This window comes from Mauremys reevesii, linkage group 15 (assembly GCF_016161935.1).
Source record: "Mauremys reevesii isolate NIE-2019 linkage group 15, ASM1616193v1, whole genome shotgun sequence".
Classification (NCBI taxonomy): domain Eukaryota; kingdom Metazoa; phylum Chordata; order Testudines; family Geoemydidae; genus Mauremys; species Mauremys reevesii.
Genome location: NC_052637.1, coordinates 2,841,463 through 2,862,116, shown reverse-complemented (window position 1 = coordinate 2,862,116; position 20,654 = coordinate 2,841,463). Strand labels below are relative to the sequence as shown.

The following is a 20,654-nucleotide window of genomic DNA, read 5'->3' as shown; positions in this document are numbered from 1 at the left end:
TCCGGGCTCCCAGCACCAGCCGCCCCCCGGGGCTCGGGGATCTCGCCAGGAGCCTGGGAGCCAGAGTCACCGCAGCGGCTGCGAGTCACTTCCTGCTGCCGGGCCGGAGCCCAGCGCTCGCTGCCCGGAGCCGCCTCCCGGCTGCTCCTGGGTCCTAGCGCTGAAGGGATCGCGCTGCAGCATCTCTGGGTCCGGCTCCTGTTCCACTCCCAGGCTCTAAGGTCGGAAGGGCCCATCATGAGCATCTAGCCCAGGGGGTCTCACAACCAAATTTTTGGTGGCCTCAGAGTGTGGCCAGCAACTCTCACTGGTGGCCGCTCTGACACTTTTCCCTAACATACTTAATGAACTTTAGGGGAAACCAGTAAACATGTGCAGAGGTAAGCGGGGAATCGAAAAGCAGAAGGATCTGAGTCCTTGCTGGCTGCTCCCCTCCTCTCATTTGCCCCTTTTTGACCCCTGTAAAAAGCACTGAGCACAATCTTAGGCTTAGTAAGGGCAGGGTGAAGGGCAGTGGCTTCAGCAGCTGTTACTGTGAAGACTCAGGGTACGTCTACACTACCTGCTGGATGGGCGGGTAGTGATTGATCTATCGGGGACCAATTTTATCGCACCTACACTAGACACGATAAATCAATCCCCTATCGCGCTGCCGTCGACTCCGAAACTCCACCTCGGCGAGAGGCGGAAGTGGAGTCGACGGGAGCGGCAGCAGTCGACTCGCGGCCAGGTAAATCGACCTAAGATATTCACGTAGCTGAATCTGCATATCTTAGGTCCACCCCCCACCCCTCTCAGTGTAGACCTAGCTTTAGTTCACCATAAGTAGCACATTCCTACAGGGAGCATTTTCTGTACTGCACCTGCAGGAGAGTTAAATAATTCACCCCAATGGGCAATAGCAGCTATGTCTGTGGGAGAAGCTCAAAAAAAAAAAAAAAGAAAAAAAGCGCCAATTGACTCTCCTTCGGCAGGAGGCAGGCAAATGGGAAGTCCCAGCCACAGGGGATTTCCCTGGCAAATAGGATTTCCAATTCTCCCAGAACAGGTGCCATTGCCGCAAATGGTGTCCAGTGCAGGACAGTTGAGAACCCTACTGGCAGATGAAAATTTTCCCCCACAAACGCTAGAAGTGGCTGAAAAGCTGAAGAATGATCAGCTCTGGTCTGAGCATGGGCAGCAGGTAAAACAGGCCAGGGGAAGGGAGGCTAAGCAACAGTGGTTGAAGCATGAAGGGACACAGGAATCTTTAGTGCATCTGGCATGTAAATATCTTGCAACTCCGGCTGCAACAGTGTCATAAGATTGCCTCTTCTCACTTGCAGCATTACCTCCTGCAAATGGAAACTAACTTCTTTGTCTAAGCGATTGGCTGAACAAGAAGTGGAACTGAGTGGACATACAGGCTCTGAAATTTTACATTGTTTTATTTTTGAATGCAGGTTTTTTTTACATAATTCTACATTTGGAATTTCAACTTTCATGATAAAGGGATTGGGCTACAGTACTTGTAATAGGGGAATTGAAAAATACTATTTCTTTTGGGGGAAGTTACAGTGCAAATACTTGTAATAAAAAATAAAGTGAGCACTGTGCACTTTGTAGTCTGTGTTGTAATTTAAATCAATATATTACAAAATGGAGACAACATTAAAAATATGTAGAGAAATGCTATTTTATTATTGTTTAACAGTTCAAATAACCATGTGATTAATCAAGATTAATTTTTTTAATCATTTGAAATCCCTAATTCAAATTGATTTCTTTGTTAAAATTCGATGGTAAGAAAGAAAAAGGCAGCAATTTTTCAGTCCTAGTGGCTGTGACACTTTTGTATTTTTCTGTCAGATTTTGGAAGTGAGTCATTTTTAAGTGAGCCAAGGAGACAAGACAGATCAGACTCTTGAGAGGGGTGCAGTGGTGGGGAAAGGCTGAGAGCCACTGGCACATAGGACTAACAGAGAGAGCCCACTGGAGAACACACAATGGTGAGAGGGGGCACTTCAGCGGTTTACTGGACTACAACTGGGGGACAAGAACAGCACCTGCAATCCTTCAGGAAGTGAAAAGTAGAGCATGCTTTGCATTCATGAAAAGGGGGGTTTCATCAGTGGTGGCTGGTGACCCTGGGAGAATGCTTTAGCAATGGAATTTACCTGTAAAAGTTAATCTCAGCCTATCTGAATCCTGTTATACCTGGTGTTTGGTGTGTAACCTGTTGGTCTTATTACTTTGCTCACTATCTCTTCAATCTGAACTAATAAACTCTTGTTTGTTTTCACTAAAAATATATCTCAGTGCTGTGATGTTCTGTTGGTGGTGATCCTCAGTTGAATCAAACAAGCTGGTGTTGTTCTGATGGCTTACCTGGGAATTTCTGGGTATCCAGTGGAGAGGGGCTGGACACTACAGGAGGACACATCAGAGGGGCTGGAGACGAGGTTGTGCCTAGTGTTAACCTGCAAGGGAAAGTAAGGACCAGTAGAGCCCTGATGAGTTAATGTGGGGAAGTAAAAGGCTGGAGGTGACAGGGAACTGACAACCATTGAAGCAGAAGCATGGCTCCCTCACGCTGAGACAGGGGGGAAACCAGGAGATTCACTGTCCAGGGTGTTGGGATGGTGCTGAATGTTTATGAATTACTGCGCTTCTTATTAATGAATGTGGTGAACATGAATGTGGTCCGGCTTGACATGTTTGAATTTGCTAGAGGATTCTGGGAGCAGGGCCTCCTGAGCATCACATGGTTAATGTGGAAATTCTCTATTCTGTGTGTCTGCTCTGTTACTGACCTTTGTCAGTCAATATGCCAGCTCACTAGGTAAAGAAACCGTATAAACACGAGATCAGTGAGCTTGGCAGAAGCAGACCCAGGCCAAAATGACCAAAATGACCCCTTTGGAAGGCATTGTGCTGAGAGATTGAGTGAACGATTGATCAGAGAATAAACGTGGGGTGATGTCTGGTCCGTACCTCTTCTGCAGTCCCTTCCAAACTATTAATTAGGAGAAAATTAGTACTAAAATGTCCACAGGGCATGTGACTCCTTTGAAAGCCATTGCCTCTGGGGAATCCTTGATAGACCAGGTGCCTGACAAGAGAAGACAATAAAAGAGAGAAATCCTCATTTAGATCAGTAGCCATACCAGCCAATCAGAACACTGTGTGGGGCCAGCATGATTACTGAGGATTTATGCTTGGGGAATTGAGGCTCACTAGAGAGACGTGCATTAGATAACCTTACACTGCCTCTGGAATTCTTTCTCAAATAAACTGTTGTGCATGGAGTCTACTGAATCTGACTTGTTGATTGGTACCAGGAAACATTCTGCCCAGCTGTGAGCCGTTAAAGATCCATTTCAACATTTGGTAGCAGAGGATGGTTACCGTGCCAGTGAATATGTTAACTGTTTCTCAACTGGTTGGATAAGCTAAAATATTGTCTTACGATATTAGACTCAGTGGCCAGGGAACCAAGGATTGGATCAGATTGGATACAGATTATTGGGAGAGAGGGAAATACACAGGCACGTGGAATTGAATAAGTGCTATCTCCAAGTCTATGATGTTCTGCAAGTGAAAGCAAGGTGCATTTACTCCAGAGGACAAGGGGGACACCCCGAAGCCTCCGGCTATGGTTAATGAGTGCTTGTTAAGACAGGTGTTTAAAAGCTTGGGGACTGATCCATGTGTGATTGCTGCAGTCTCTACACTGCATAAGAAAGGTTTGGACAACTTGTTGTTGAGGAATCAACAGGGCTATTTTCCCAAGAAAGTCCAAACAGCAGCATGAGTCATCTGTGCTATGTCTCAGGCTGTAAATAAGCTCACAGAAAAGCACGATGCCTGTGAATATGAAAAGGAAAATTTGGAACCGGAATTGGAAAAACTAAAATTGCAACATGAAAACCAGAAAGAAAATCTGGATAGTTGGATGGGGCCATGGGTCCCAGGGAGTAGTCAGGGAGTAGTGGGGGTTGGATGCGGTTGGGAGTCCCGGAGGGCAGTCAGGGAGCAGGGGGGTGTTCAATGGGGGTGGGGGTACCGGATGGTGGGCAGGGGGCAGGGGGAGTGGATAGGAGGTGGGAGATCTGGGGGGCAATCAAGGGGCAGGGAGCGGGGCGGGGTTGGATAGGATCTAAACTTACCATGCACAGAGCAATCGCCCTGTATCCCAGAGTCCGACAGCCCCACCCCACTGTGTGACGTATTAGTCCGAGCGCTCTTTTCTCTCTTTTTCCCCTCTAGGCCGTCAGAGGCACCTCACCCAGACACGTGGCTCCTTCTCACTCCCCCTCACACTTCTTGAGACTGGGCAAGGCTTGGACACCAGGTGAAAGCCACGTCTCCCCTCAGCACAGTGTGGACAGGAGCCACATTTCTGCTACTTTCACTTTGTTTAAATTAACCTCGAGGTTCTCGCCCTGTGAACAAATTGGTGGATTTACCCATCTCGTGGGAAAGATTATGAACTTGTCACATCCCTGGGGGACTGGCTGCCTGTAGACACTGGGGATGTAATATGGGCCTTTCGCTGCTAGGTCTCTGCTTACCATAGACGCTGACTTTTATTTTTCCCCAGAGGGCTCCACCCCCGCTCTGCCCTTGGGTCCCGCCCTCACTATGCCCCTCCCCTGAGGCCCTGCCCTCGCTCCACCTCTTCCTGACCCCATTCCACCTCCTGCCCTAAGGCCGTGCCCTCTGTCTGCCTCTTCCCGACCCTGCGCCAACCCCTCCCCGAAGCCGCAGCCAATCTGCAGCTCACTGCTCTCTGCCCTCCCCCAGGCACCTCCCCTACCCACCAAACAGCTGATGGGCAGCCCACAGAACAGCTGTGGCTGGTGGGTGCTGAGCTCCCCCTATATTTTTTCCATGAGGGGTTGAGCTCCGGAGCACCCATGGGGTCAGCACCTCTGCTGATTACAGTCATGGGACCGAGCAGTGACCAAGTATAAACAGTGACTTACAATGAGACTTAGCCACGTCCTGCTGTTAATGGGCAGGTCGGTAAGGCCTAAATTTACAGCAGTGGCCTAATTGTGGGTGTCTCGGTTTATCTCCTCGACATACAGGAGTTCAGGGCACGTGTTCCACCTGCATTCGCAGCTGCAGCTGGAGTCAGTGGGCGCTGCGGGTGCCCAGCCCCTTGGAGAACCAGCCCCTCAGCACTTAGGTCAGGACCCAAATTTGGACCCTAAATCAAAAGAGATTCTTGACATTTGGACCCAGCCCATCATTGTGCTCTGGCTCCTGGGCCGGCCAGCACGGCTGTTTGTGCCTCCTCCCCAGCAGCTGCAGGCACAGGGAGCGCTCCTGGGAGGGGCGGGAGGGAGTGGGGTTGGGGCAGGGACAGGCTGGAGGAGGAAGGGGCGGAAAGGGATAGAGGGTGTGGCCAGGGTGAAGCTGCATCTCTTATATCCTGCACCCTGGCAAAGCCCCTTAGGACCATTCAGGGGCGGCTCTAGGCACCAGCAAAACAAGCTGGTGCCTAGGGCGGCAAAATCTAGGGGGCGGCAAAAGGCTGGGGCCCCAGCTCATCCTGGCGCTGCGAGCCACGGGAGGTCCAGCCGAGCCACGCGGGACCAGCGGTCCCTCTGCAGTCATGCCCGCGGGAGGTCCGCTGCTCCCGCAGCTCCGGGGCGCCTCCCGCGCATGACTGCTTGGGGCGGCCAAAAAGGTAGAGCCGCCCCTGGGACCATTAAACCAGGGATTCAGCTCTGGCTGGAGCTCAGCACTTGCCCGGCTGCTACTAAGGTCTGCACTGGCTCTTGCAGCCACTGAATAGGGGGGCTATTGAACCACCCCTCTCCATGCCTCAGTTTCCCCATCTATACAATGCTTGTGTGTCTGTTCGCATTACAGTCTATAGAGGATGAGGGCCCCATAGTGCAGAGCTCTGAGCAAATAGACCCAGAAAGCTAATGATTCAGTGTCCCAATCCTGAAAGGTCTCAGCGTCCCAGTGATGTCAAAAGGACCGGAGTGGGTAAAGTTACAGTCACAATTTATTGAGACAGGGACAGAGCACAAAAATGCCTCCCCCCCCACTTGTCTAACTGAATGTCTCTCAGTAACCAGCTGCACATGGTACATCTCCAGGGCCCGGGCAGAGAAATGACAGGTACGATATGAACCATTCCAGTCTTTTTCCTTCCTGTAACCCTGTACCTAAGCACTGAATCTGCTCTGCTCTGCAATGCTGAGTGAAGACCCAGGTACCTGAGGGAGCAGCAGGGGAAAGGTGTTTGAACGATGCCTGCAAATCTCAAGCCGCACAGAGACCAGCAAAAGATCAGCACTTCCCTCTGCTGAGTTGCTGCAACGTCTCGATTAACCACGGTGTTCAACTGATGCAACACTGAACTCAGGTAACTAGCTGCATCTGCAGCAGCATCTCTGTGCAGCACGGCTCCCCCACCACAGCTGAATTCTCTCTCCTTGTCCCTGGTGGTGACCTCCCAGACTGCCCCAGGCCTCCTCAGTCTGTCCCCACATCCCCTCCTGCAGCCGCAAGTGGCCTGAGAGGTCTCTGTTTATCCCACACCAGGTACCCTGCAGCCCCTAGTGCGAGCTCCCCACACACCCGCTGCCCTCCGCCATTGGGCCCCAGCCCTCACCTGGGGGACAGGAGCTTGGTCTCCCTGCAGTCCCTGGTCTCTCTGCCTGGACTGACAAACAGGGAGAAAATGGGGGCAGGGCCTTGCTGGGTGTGGTCGTGTTACAGGGGCACCTGCCCCACTAGGGCCCAGGCTGAGCTTCCAGCACATTCCACAGGCCCCTGAGCCGCCATCAGATGGACTTTCAGCCTCGGTCCCTGTGGTGGTGGGGGAGAATTGGATTACTGCCCTGGGGGAGCTGCTGGGGGAGGGAGGAGATTTACCTGCTCACAGACAATGTTAACAGTTCTAAAGCTTCAACTTTTTGAATCCCAGTGTCTAGTGTCATTAAATAGTTCTGGTCTGACCGAAATATTGTCTGATCCCCCCATAATTTCCCCTAAAACCCTGAAAATTTTAATTGGAATGAAATGCTTAAAATCCAGATTGTTGTGCATCTGTGAAAGTTTAAATCAATAAATATAAAAATTGTTTAAAATAAACATGATCTGTCAAAATTATATAGTATTAAAAAAAATCTGCCCCGCCTGACTATCCTGCCTTAAACACACAGCTCCTGCTCTTGCAGGCTCATCCTCACAGGGGGATGCCTCAGTGACCCTCCACATCAGCACAGTGGCTGATTGCAGGACCGGATCCTAGTGATACATTTTTTCACTAAAGCCTCCAGGAGTGAAATTGGTCGGGTCCTTCCTGCTCAGCAAACAGCACGAGTCATTTTCAGGCAAGGGAACACCCCTTTGCTGCTGCAGGCGGGGCATAGTGTGAATTCAGGAAATTGAAACAAAGCCTGTTCCACTGCCCAGAGGGAGCCATGGCTGCAGAGAACCCCATGGAAAGTCTCCAGGATGAAGCTACATGTCCCGTCTGTCTGGAGCATTTCACAGAACCTGTCATTCTGGAGTGTGGGCACAATTTCTGCCGAGCCTGCATCAGCCAGTGCTGGGAGGGATCCGATACAGCTGCCTCCTGCCCTCAGTGCAGAGAAACTATGCAACAGGGAAACCTCAGGCCCAACGTGCAGTTAGGAAACATGGTAGAAATCGCCAAGTGGCTGAGTTTACAAGCAGCAAAGGGAGCAGGAGGGGACGGGGTGTGTGGGGAACACCTGGAGGCTCTGAAACTGTTCTGTGAAGAGGATGAAACCCCCATCTGTGTGGTGTGCGACAGATCCCGGGCTCACCGCGCTCACACGGTGGTTCCCATCCAGGAGGCTGCACAGGAGTACAAGGTAGGGAATTCCTATCAGATTTAATGGGTTAACGTTTGGTTTTTAATTAAAGGCTGATTTCACTGAATGTTACTGACACAGGTGTGACACATCATGCATCTCTGTAAAGTCTTCATTGTATGGGGAGATGCTATAACAAAATTCAGAGGAGTAGCTGTGTTCTGTAGCCACAAAAACAATGAGGAATTGCAACGGGTGTTTCACCGTCAGTCCATTTGAAGCCCATCTGAAGAAGTGGGTCTTTAGCCATGAAAGCTTAATCCCAAATAGATCTATTAGTCTTTAAGATGCCACTGGACTTGTTTTTATAACAAAATAAATGATCTGGCAGTGTGGAAACAGAGGCAAAGTATCAAGTCTTTAAAGCAGGATCTACCCTACCACTTCCCTGAGGCCCTGCACCTTCCCCCAAAAACTCTGCTCACTCCATACCCCCCTCTCTCCGTTGCTCAGTCTCCCCCACTCTCACTCACTTTCATCGGTTTGGGGCAGGGGGTTGGGTTTGTGGTACGGGTGCAAGCTCTGGGCTGGGGCCGAGGGGTTCACAGTGTGGGAGGTGGGCTCTGGGCTGAGCCTGGGGCAGGGGATTGGGGTGCATGGGAGGGCTCTGGGCTGGGGCAGAGTATTAGGGTGCAGGAAACGGTATGGGGTGCTGGCTCTGGGAGGAGGGTCAGGGCTTGGGCAGAGGGTATAGGGTGCAGGAGGGGGTGCTGGGTGCAGGAGGGGGCATGGGGTGCTGACTTACCTTGAGCGGCTCCCGATCAGTGGTGCAGTGGGGCTAAGACAGGCTCCCTGCCTGCCCCAGCCCCACGCCACTCCCGGAAGGGGCCAACGCGCATAAAATCATAGACTATTAGGGTTGGACGATACCTCAGGAGGCCATCTAGTCTAATCCCCTGCTCAAAGCAGGACCAGCACCAACTAAATCATCCCAGCCAGGGCTTTGTCAAGCCTGACCTTAAAAACCTCTAAGGATGGAGATTCCACCACCTCCCTAGGTAAGCTACTCAAGTGCTTCACCACCCTCCTGGTGAAATAGCATTTCCTAATATCCAACCTAGACCTCCCGCACTGCAACTTGAGACCATTGCTCCTTGTTCTGTCATCTGCCACCACTGAGAACAGCCGAGCTCCATCCTCTTTGGACCCCCCATCCCCATCAGGTAGTTGAAGGCTGCTATCAAATCCCCCCTCACTCTTCTCTTCTGCAGACTAAATAAGCCCAGTTCCCTCAGCCTCTCCTCACAAGTCATGTAATGCAGCCTCCTAATCATTTTCTTTGCCCTCTGCTGGACTCTCTCCAACTTGTCCACATCTCTTCTGCAGTGGGGGGATCAAAACTGGACACAATACTCCAGGTGTGGCCTCACCAGTGTGGAATAGAGGGAAATAATCACTTCCCTTGATCTGCTGGCAGTGCTCCTACTAATACAGCCCAATATGCTGTTGGCCTTCTTGGCAACAAGGGCACACTGCTGACTCATATCCAACTTCTCATCCACTGTAATCCCCAGGTCCTTTTCTGAAGAACTGCTGCTTAGCCAGTTGGTCCCCAGCCTGTAGTGGTGCTTGGGATTCTTCTGTCCTAAGTGCAGGACTCTGCACTTCACCAGATTTCTTTGGCCCAATCCTCCAATTTGTCTAGGTCACTCTGGACCCTATCCCTACCCTCCAGCATATCTACCTCTTCCCCCAGCTTAGTGTCATCTGCAAACATGCTGAGGGTGCAATCCATCCCATCATGCAGATCATTAATAAAGATGTTGAACAAAACTGGCCCCAGGACTGACCCCTGGGGCACTCCGCTGATACCCGCTGCCAACTAGACGTCAAACCATTGATCACTACCTGTTGAGCCTGACAATCTAGCCAGCTTTCTGTCCACCTTTTAGTCCATTCATCCAATCCATACTTCTTTAACTTGCTGGCAAGAATACTATGGGAGATCGTATCAAAAGCTTTGCTAAAGTCAAGATATATCACATCCATCACTTTCCCCATATCCACAGAGCCAGTTACCTCATCATAGAAGGCAATCAGGCTGGTCAGGCATGACTTGCCCTTGGTGAATCCATGTTGACTGTTCCTGATCACCTTCCTCTCTGCTAAGTGCTTCAGAATGGATTCCTTGAGTACCGGCTCCATGATTTTTCCAGGGATTGAGGTGAGGCTGACTGGTCTGTAGTCCCCTGGGTTCTCTTTCTGTACTTTTTAAAATGTAGGCACTATATTTGCCTTTTTCCAAGAACCTCCCCCAATCGCCACAAGTTTTCAAAGATAATGGCCAATGGCTCTGCAATCACATCAGCCAGCTCCCCCAGCACTCCCGGAAGATGCATTAGATCTGGACCCATGGACTTGTGCATGTCCAGTTTTTCTAAATAGTCCTTAACCTGTTCTTTCACCACTCAGGGCTGCTCACCTCCTCCCCATAGTGTGCTGCTCAGTGCAGCAGTCTGGGAGCTGACCTTGTCTGTGAAGACCGAGGCAAAAAAAGCATTGAGTACTTCAGCTTTTTCCACATCATCTGTCACTATGTTGCCTCGCCCATTCAGTAAGGGTCCCACACTTTCCAGACCTTCTTCCCAGTCCTGCTTTGAGCAGGGGGTTGGACTAGATGACCTCCTGAGGTCCCTTCCAACCCTGCTATTCTATGATTCTTCTTGTTGCTAACATATCTGTAGAAACCCTTCTTGTTACCCTTCACATCTCTTGCTAGTTGCAACTTCAAGTGTGCTGCCCCTTTCTGCAGGCACCGCTCCCACATCTCCCACTGGCTACAGTTCCCCATTCCTGGCCAGTGGGATGTGCGGGGGCGGTGCTTGAAGGAAGGAGCCTGCCTTAGCAGCAGCGGGCAACCCCGCTGCACTGCCAGAGATCTTGATCGACTGGGGGAGTCTCCAGGATAGACTAGTCTAGCTAGATAAAATGTGGGAAGGGAAACTGAGGCATAAAGCAGGGCAGCGAGTTGCCCACAGTCACCCAGTATGTCAGTGACAGAGCTTAGCATAGAACCCAGATCTCCCCAGACCAAGACCCGAACCACTTTGCCATGCTGCCATCTTACCATCAGCCCTACCCAGTGATGAAGTGTCTCCGTTAGGAGGGAGAGACACCTTGATAAAGGTCCCAGGCCCACCAGGGAGAGGAGGTTTCTCACTGGGATTCTGAACTCCTGTGTTCCTCTATGAAGGATTAAACTCAGATGCTGCCGGCCTGCACTAGAGGAGATCACTGGGCTAAATAGCTGCGTGGGACCCCGAGCACCTTCAGTCCGCACACAAAAGGGCTCCAGACAGCTCAGGTCCATGCCAAGTACCACTGGGATTACACTGTATTGTAGCAAAACCAACCCCAGGCTGGAGCTGACCGGTGCCAGTCTGACCTGCTCTGTTGTGTACGTGGGCAAGGACCAGCCAGAGCTGTTCTGTTAGTCCCACCAGGCAGCCTTTTGAAATCTCCCAGAATGCACTGCTTCCGGGATCTTTACCAGGGAATGGGACCGTGGGGTACCTGCCCAGGGGGCATTGCCATGGAGAGGGGTTAGGACAGACCTGGGGCAAACCCCAACCCGTCCTTTATACAAACCTGCATCATGTCTAATTAGGGAGGTCACTGAGGCATCCCCAGAACATGGGACACCCTCACGCCTGCCTGCATGGGCCCGTCCTCACCAGTATCAGTCACCCTGCGTGGACCCCACCACCGTTTTTTCCAGCGTGCCACCCGCCTGCATCATTCCGCATAAAGGTGCCACCCCAACCCTGCCCCCACCCTCACGGGTGTCCTCCTGCAGCCTCAGTCTCCTGCTCTCCCTTTTGCACCAGACAAACCCACGTCCAGTGCTGGGTCCGTGCCAGACAGGGTTAGTGCTCCACAAAACTGAGACTGCGCAGCTTCAAACCAGACGAATGGCCTCCTGACGTCTCATGGGGTTTGCCCTGGTGCTTAGACCAGCTCAGCCCAAAAAGTGCAGCCCCAGGGCTTCAGGGCTGAAATCCCAGCCCATAGGGAAACCCTGGTGGCTTTGGGGATTTGTATCACTTTGTTTGTTAAACCTTCTAAAAACAGGTTTATTGATTCACCCCCATGTGACTCCAGTGCCCTGTTATGCTCTGTACCACTAATCAATTCACAAATACCCGTAAAGCTTGGTTATAATTGAGATCTCTCGCCAATTACTAAAAAGGCTGAACCGCAACTGGTCATGAATCAGAATGTGACACGTCCCCAGTCTCCATTAATGAGGTTTCATCTCCTTGGTGGTCCTGATGTCTCAAAGTGATTAGAACCACAGTCATCTTGGGTTTCAGGTGCAAAAACGCCCATTTCCAAGCACCTCTCAACTATCAGGATGAAACCTCTCAAACCATTTCTGTTTCTACAGGAAAGAATCCAGGCCCATTTGAAAGCTCTGAGGGAAGAAAGAGAAAAGCTCCTGGGATTGAAAGCGACTGGAGAGGAGAATAGCCGGGAGTATCTGGTAGGTGCCAGTTGTTATTAACCGGCAGGGACTGGTAGTGGGAGGTCTCTTTGGAGGCAGACTCCTGTGTGGCCTTGGTGAACGTGAGCTTGTGTGTGTTTCTCCATGATCATGAATTGCTGGGTTAGATCCATGTGCAGACAAACCCTAAGCTTCCATTGCAGTTGATGAGTTAAAGTCTAGCCCTTGTGGCTTGCTCAAAAATCCGCCCCAAGTGAACTGAATGTCCCCGTGAAGTGCTGTCCACTGTGTCTGATCCTTTTCTGCATTTTTGAAATGTTTGTTTCTTTTAACTCCCCTGGTGTCTCTGTCAGTGTAGTGCTGAGTCCTGCCTTCTGCTGCTCTGGGTCTGAATTTCCAGAGACAATAAATAACAGAATATGCTGACCATGACAGGCATGGAAACATCCCTTTCAAAGGGATACAGAGGCCAAAGGGGAAGGTATGAGAGAATCCTCTGCCTGGGATTTTAAAAGACATTCTCCCTCCTGCACACTCAGCTCTCCATGAAAGGACCCCGGGCTCCATCCATGTCCCTGACCAGCCCTTTCCCCTATTTTCATACAGAAACAAACACAAACCGAGAGGCAGAAGATTGTGTCTGAATTTCATCAACTGCGGCAGTTCCTGGAGGAACAAGAGCGACTCCTGCTGGCCCAGCTGGAGAACCTGGACGAGGAGATTGTGAAGATACGGAATGAAAATGTCAGTAAACTCTCCAAGCAGATTTCCCATCTCAGTGAGCTGATCAGTGAGATGGAAGGGAAGTGTCAGAAGCCAACAAGTGAATTCCTGCAGGTGAGACTGATTGAGAAACATAGGTGGAGACTCCAGGGCAGCCAGCTCCCTGCTGATCAACTCCTACCCCTCCCTCCAGCACCACCTGCCTGTTGCAATCAGCTGTGTGCGGGAGGTACTGGGAGGGAGGGGGAGGAGCAGGGAGGGAGTGTGCTCACGAGAGGAGGCAGGGAAGAGGCAGGGTGGAGTGGGAGCAGGAAGAGTAGCGCTGGGGTGTGGCATTGGAGGAAGGGGTGGATTGGGGGTGAGGCATGGGTTGAGCACCCCCAGGGACAATTGGAAACCAACACCTGTCATTAGAAACATGCCAGATCCCCACACAGGGAAGGGAAGGCTCCTGAATCCTAAGCACTGGAGTCCAGCAGTCGGAGACCATGGTGTAACTCGGCGTGTGCATTGCTGACATGTGAATAACTTCTATTCTTTGCAGAGTCACAGACACAGAGATATGAGAGATGGAAAAACCCCATTAGCTCAGGGAATCCATGACCCTAGGCCAGGGCAGGGCCTCCCCTTCCCATATTTGCAAAATTTCTTCCCTGGAATCCCCGGTGTGTGTGTGTGTCAGAGGGGACTGAAATTCTTTTGTCTCTCTCTCTTCTAGGATATTAGAAGCACCTTAGGCAGGTACGTGTCTCTCTCTCACTCCCCCGCACACTTCACAATGCTGGGAAGGAACTTGGTGGTGATTTTAGCACTGCATCTCCCCAGGGCTCTACAGCAAAATGTGTGGGAAGGTCACATGTTGGATACGAATCTCTCTGATCAACTTCATCCTGAGGTTCTCGCGCTTGTATAGAAGACTCTGGAATTCTCCATTCAGTGGGAAGGACTGACCTCAAGTATTTCCTAGAGATGTCACCTCCCTGAGGGACTGGCTGCCTCAGGATTGTCCAGATGGACTATAGGCCTGTCACTGTGGGGCCCTGGTTACCATTCAGCCCAGGGCAGCCGAAGTCAAGAGTCTTTCCCACCTGAGGACTGTTTGGAGACCTGTGTGGAATGAGCTGGGGAGGGGGGGAGTTGGTGTCTCAGTCTAGTTCCTAGAGGGCAGATTTCTACAGCACTTCACCTGGGAACCTCCTGTCCCTCAGAGCATGGAGGCCTAGGAGTGAATTGGCCATGGAGACTCAATTCTCCTTTTGTCCCCACAGCTGGTCTCTCCAGCCCAGAGTTGAAGAATATTAATGAGTCCTGTGAAGGGAAGGTTGTATGGCCATGGCCTGTGTTGCACCTGCTCTCAGATTGGGAGAAGTCGAGGAATTCTAACTCCAGGCCCATTAGAGCAGCAACACATTAGCCAGAACTTATAATGAGTCACACAGTGAAATATAATCATGTAAAATTGTTTCTCTCCAGGTGTGAGAAGGGGAAGTTCCAGCAGCCAGAGGAGATTTCTCCTGAACTGGAAGAGCGAGTCAGTGATTTCTCCCGGAAAATGATTGTGCTGTTGGAGACTATGGGGAAGTTCAAAGGTACCTAGAAGGGATCTGGGAATGGAAATTGGGATGAGCCTCTGAGACTGAGGGAGGAGAGTGTCTCTGGCCAATTGGTTCACAATTAGATGATGCTTCTATTTACTTGTTGGGTGAGAATGTCACGCACTTGGGGTCCAAGTCACTCAGGTTGATTAATTCAAACCTTTATTTCTACCAAAAATATGTCCTGCCATTACAATTACTGTTAAAGAAAGAAATGACTCAGACTCATGGACTTTAAGGCCAGGAGGGACCATCAGGATCATCCAGTCTGACCTCCTGCACATTGTAGGCCACAGAACCTCCCCCACCCACTCCTGTAATAGACCCCTAACCTCTGGCTGAGTTACTGGAGTCCTCAAATCATGATTTAAAGACTTCAAGTTACAGAGAATCCACCATTGACACTAGTTTAAATCTGCAAGTGACCCATGCCCCGCATCGCAAAGGAAGACAGAAAACCTTCCAGGCTCTCTACCAATCTGACTTGGGGGAAAATTCCTTCCCGACCCCAAATATGGTGGTCAGTTGAATACTGCGCATTTTTGCAAGACCCAATAGCCAGACACGTGGCAAAGAACTCTCTATAGCTCAGAGCCCTCCCTGTCTACTGCCCCATCACCAGCCATGGGGCACATTTCTCAAAGGTGGATCCAGCCCATCACTGAGCTCTGGTCCCATACGGCAGCTAGTCTGGGCCAAATGGGCTGGAGGGAAGGAGAAAGCCCCTCCCTCATGGTCAGGGATCCCTCCAGCACAGGAGCCTCTGGTGCCTCCTCCCCAGCAGTTGCAGGCACAAGGCGTGTTCCTGAGAGGGCTGGGAATGGGGTAGGGGTGGTGACGGTGGATGGAAGTGGAAGGGGGTGGAAGAGGAACAGAGGGACATGGGCCATGTAAAGCTGGGCCTCTGACACTCTGCACAGTTGCCAGAACACATGGGAGCCATTGTCCTAGGGATGTAGCTCTGGCTGGCTTCAGAACTTCCTCAGCTTGTGCCAAGGTCTGCACCGGCCCCTGGAGCCACTGAACAGCAGAGTCACCCCTCTCCTGCTGGCACAGGGGTGAATTTGTCCCATTGAGTTAACCTTAAAATCATAGAATCATAGAATATCAGGGTTGGAAGGGACCTCAGGAGGTCATCTAGTCCAACCCCCTCCTCAAAGCATGACCAATCCCAACTAAATCATCCCAGCCAGGGCTTTGTCAAGCCTGACCTTAAAAACCTCTAAGGAAGGAGATTCCACAACCTCCCTAGGTAACCCATTCCAGTGCTTCACCACCCTCCTAGTGAAAAAGTTTTTTCTAATATCCAACCTAAACCTCCCCCACTGCAACTTGAGATCCTTGTTCTGTCATCTGCTACCATGGAGAACAGTCTATATTATCCTCTTTGGAACCCTCTTTCAGGTAGTTGAAAGCAGCTATCAAATCCCCCCTCATTCTTCTCTTCTGCAGACTAAACAATCCCAGTTCCCTCAGCCTCTCCTCATAAATCACGTGTTCCAGTCCTCTAATCATTTCTGTTGCCCTCTGCTGGACTCTTTTCAATTTTTCTACCTCCTTCTTGTAGTCTGGGGCCCAAAACTGGACACAATACTCCGGATGAGGCCTCACCAATGTCGAATAGAGGGAAATGATCATGTCCCTCGATCTGCTGGCAATGCCCCTACTTATACAGCCCAAAATGCCGTTAGCCTTCTTGGCAACAAGGGAACATTGTTGACTCATATCCAGCTTCTCGTCCACTGTAACTCCTAGGTTCTTTTCTGGAGAACTGCTGCCCAGCCATTCAGTTCTTCTGTCCTAAGTGCAGGACTCTGCACTTGTCCTTGTTGAACCTCATCAGGTTTCTTCTGGCCCAATCCTCTAATTTGTCTAGGTCCCTCTGTATCCTATCCCTACCCTCCAGCGTATCAACCACTCCTCCCAGTTTAGTGTCATCTGCAAACTTGCTGAGGGTGCAGTCCACGCGATCCTCCAGATCATTAATGAAGATATTGAACAAAACCAGCCCCAGGACCGACCCTTGTGGCACTCCGCTTGAAACCGGCTGCCAACTAGACATTGTTGTTGAGCCTGATGATCTAGCCAGCTTTCTGTCCACCTTATAGTCCATTCATCCAGCTCATACTTCTTTAACTTGCTGGCAAGAATACTGTGGGAGACCGTATCAAAAGCTTTGCTAAAGTCAAGGAATAACACATCCACTGCTTTTTCCTCATGCACAGAGCTAGTTATCTCCTCATAGAAGGCAATAAGGATAGTCAGGCATGACTTGCACTTTGTGAATTCATGCTGACTGTTCCTGATCACTTTCCTCTCCTCTAAGTGCTTCAGAATTGATTCCTTGAGTACCTGCTCCATGATTTTTCCAGGGACTGAGGTGAGGTCAAGGAAAATCAAGTCAAGGATTTTTCCTCACCTCAATTTCCACATTTATAAAATGGTTTTACTATTATTTCTATTTCTGCCTATAGAGGACAAGGCCCCGTGCTGCTCTCTGTAGAGACGCTGAGTAAACAGACCGAACAGCTCACAATTAGAGCCAGGATTTCACAAACTCTCAACATCCCGTTAGTGTCAAAGGGACCAAAGTGGGAAAAGTTACTTTTATGCCAAAGTCTTTGTAGGCTCTGGATCTAGGTTATGACAAAAGGCAATAAGTGAATGAGACAAACCAACTGAGGTCTGAAGAGTGGGAGGGGATGAGGAGGGGAAAAGTAAATTTCACTTATAGATTGTGTGTCCTGGGATGGTTGTGAGGCTGTAAGGATGTTGGTTCCATTGCTGGGAGATGCCTGAATGAGTTTCAGACCTTTTTATATTAAATATCTGAGTGTTTCACTGTCATAATTAAAAGACAGTTCTAGGAGTTGAGAGTGGGGACGCTGTTATAAATATGAAAGCCTGAAATCTCATCTCTTTTCTCCTTTCCCCGCTCCAGACACCCTGCCATATGCACTAGAGATGAAAAGAGGAGGATCCCTAGGAACATTCAGAGAGGGTGAGATTGCAGCTGGAGATTGTCTTTAAATTATCAGAAAATGTCTTCATGAGATTGTAGCTAAAGTTACCAACCAAACTGATACCGACCATGACACACAGAACCATAACAACAACACACTGAACAGTGAGGAGCTCCCATGCTGAAGTCACACAAACACTCCTGACACCAACCTTAGTGCTGAGTTCATGCCCACACTGCTGAACAGAAAAACTCTCCTTGAGCAGCCTGTGAACAGAGCTCTCTGCCCTGAGGGCTGACACATCCCTCTGCTCTACCCCTGTGCAGAGGATCTCCCTCATCCACTTCTCCAACATCCTGCCTTTCCTCTGGGCAGGGCTGGGCTCTCCCATTGGAGCTGCTCACTGCTTCCTGGATTGAGGAGACGCTCTCCCTGTGATCCCAGAAGCTCCTCCCTTCTCTCTAGGCTGGGGATGGGGCTACCCCGCCCAATGCCATTTCCTACTCTCTTTTCTTAATTGGCTCTTCCTACTCTGGCCGGGGAGTATAGGCTGCATTTAGGGGAGGGAGCTTCCCTCTGGTATTCAAAGCTGGTACCTGCCTCCTCTGCGCCCTCCTCATTAAAACCTTCCTTGATGCGTCTCTGATGCTGGGAATGGAGCAGCCCCAACAGACGGAGCAGGGAGCTGAAGCCTCAGCAAGCACATGAAAAACTAATAAAGTGGGTCCCATTTAAAAGACTGAGGAGCTGCAGTGACGTCCCTGCTCAGTCTTAGGTGCCCAGGACAGAGGCAGCTCCCTGGGATCCAGGCCTGTCCCAGCCAGAATGGGGCTGCTGGGGAGCGTGAGAAATGATCCCAGCCTCCCCCAGGGCTGAGCTCTGCCCCTAACGCTCTGATTCTCTCTCCCCAGTGAATGTGACTCTGGATCCAGATACGGCTCATCCCAACCTCATCCTGTCTGAGGACTGGAAAAATGTGACGCGGGGAGACACACGGCAGCAGCTGCCCAACACCCCTGAGAGATTTGACACTAAGCCCTGTGTGCTGGGCTGTGAGGGATTCACCTCAGGGAGACATTGCTGGGAGGTGCAGGTGGGGGGTGGGGGAGGCTGGGCTGTGGGTGTGGCCAGAGAGTCTGTGAGGAGGAAGGGATGGATCAGCTGTAGCCCTGACGGGGGGATCTGGGCTGTTGGGTGGTTGGGGGATCAGTTCTGGGCTCTCACCTCCCCTGAGAACCCCCTGCCCCGGCGCCGGATCCCCAGCCGGATCCGGGTTTGTCTGGACTGTGACCAGGGGCAGGTGATATTTATTGATGCTGGTGACGAGGCCCCGATCTTCACTTTCCCACCAGGATCCATCCCTGGGGGAAGAATCCGACCCTGGCTCTGGGTGTGGCTGGGATCCCAGCTCAGACTGTGCCCCTGAGGGGAGGGGTGGAATATCCCACTGGAGAACTTGAAATCAGCCTTTCGAGCCTCACACACCCCAATCTCTATGACCTTGGAGGATTCCTGTCTACCCAGCCCCTGGCTCCTCATCTTTATGACCCATGGAAGCCCCTCCCCTTCCCTGCAGCCCCCGGGATCGAAGGGGGAGCAGGAAGAACCCCAAGGGCTGCAGGAGGAGTGAGGGGCAGTGAGGGGGCTGGGCAGGGGGTAACACTAATAGCCGGGCTGGGGACAGGCGGAGGTGGGGGTGGCAGGGACACAGCATGAATCAATCAGGGGTTGGGGGGTTGGGGAGAAGCAGCACCAGGGAGTGTTTTGTACAGATCTGTGGGATTCGATCTCACGGGGGTCTCCCAGCCAGAACTCCGTCCGCAGAGGCCCAAGTCACCTTCCCCTGTAGCTACAGGACAGCTGGCAACCCAGTGATTGTCACACAGAGGTGGGAGGGGGAGATTGACCAAAAAAAACCCCCATTATATAACCTTAAAAAAATCATCAAGGGGTCAGTCTCATGATCTTGTTTAAAACTCCCGCGGTTGGCAGCACTGGGGGAGGCAGGGACAGGGCAGGTTTAACCAGAGGGAATTAGAAGAAGCAAGAAGAAAAATGTGAATGAAAACAAACCAAGAATAAAGGGAGAGTCTATGAGAAATGGTGGAGAACAGAAACGAGAAGAGTGACAGGAAAATATCCCTGCCAGGGAGACCAGCCTGGGGGCAGCAAGATGGGAAGTCATAAAATCAGTGGGGGAAAGGGAGCAGCCATGGGGGAAGAGGTGTAAAAGAGAGGAGAGGAGCGTGGGAGAGACACAGGAAAATAAACAGCGGTGGGAAGTGAGGGCTAGAAAAATGAGCAGAAAAGGACAATGTGAAAGAAAAGGGAGACGGAAAGGGAACGTGAGCGGGACGGAGAGATTTATTACAAGTTCCTGAAAGTGAGACTGTAACTCATTATTTCCCTATATTAATTGCTGGACAACTGTACTGTTGCTGTACCATTAAGAAAACGGTTCTCGGTAGCTGAGGATCTCCTTTCTATGCTGTGGTTATTAAGGCTCCTTCTCAGCTCTGTAGGGTTGGGACAAGGGTGTTCATGAGAAAGTTGGCAAATCTAATTCTGTAAATAAAACATTACAAACAAATCTTCTAGTTTGTTCCACTTTACTGTCCCAGCTGCAGTTGTTGAGGGCAGAGTCCTGGGATTTGCTTCCTGATTTGGTTGTGTCCCCCCAGCCCCCACAGGGACTATCATGCCTCTAGAAGGAGAGTTTGGGTTTACTGTGATGTGTCACTGTCCAGCCTGTGCTCTGTCTCTCCTGTGCACACCCATGTCAATCAGGAATTGCGCAGCTGTGCTCTGCGGAGGGGTGACTGGTTACACACGGTGCGATCCATGAAGGGACTTGGTGTTGCAATGTTGAGCGTCATGGCAGAGCCTAATTTGTGGGCAACTAGAAAATCACAGTCTGCAACTCTGCGAAGCTGACTTGGGCCCTGAACTCCCTACACAGTGCATGGGCATCACACTGACTCTTTCACTAGCTGGTGTTTCTCTTAATGCCTCAGCTCCTGGAATCCTGTGATTGGGTGGCAATTTCAGCACTCACTCTAACAACGATCACTTTCTTGCTCTC

At 50.9% G+C, this 20,654-nt stretch overlaps 1 protein-coding gene across 1 annotated transcript; it reads left to right on the top strand.

Moving 5' to 3' along the window:
* Nucleotides 1-7,395: 7,395 nt before the first annotated feature.
* On the top strand, nt 7,396-19,254 carry LOC120383925 (zinc finger protein RFP-like). The gene is made up of 7 exons (XM_039502253.1): nt 7,396-7,847; nt 12,235-12,330; nt 12,898-13,128; nt 13,733-13,755; nt 14,488-14,603; nt 17,551-17,610; nt 18,484-19,254. Exons 1-7 carry the CDS (start codon nt 7,431-7,433, stop codon nt 18,996-18,998), a joined length of 1,458 nt encoding a protein of 485 aa, XP_039358187.1. The 5' UTR covers nt 7,396-7,430; the 3' UTR covers nt 18,999-19,254.
* The last annotated feature ends 1,400 nt before the right edge of the window (nt 19,255-20,654 follow it).

Coding starts and splice junctions, on each gene's coding strand:
- LOC120383925 (XM_039502253.1), top strand. CDS start 7,431: ATGGCTGCAGAGAACCCCATGGAAAGTCTCCAGGATGAAGCTACATGT. Junction 12,331..12,897: donor AGAATAGCCGGGAGTATCTG/GTAGGTGCCAGT, acceptor ATTTTCATACAG/AAACAAACACAAACCGAGAG. Junction 13,129..13,732: donor CAACAAGTGAATTCCTGCAG/GTGAGACTGATT, acceptor TCTCTCTTCTAG/GATATTAGAAGCACCTTAGG.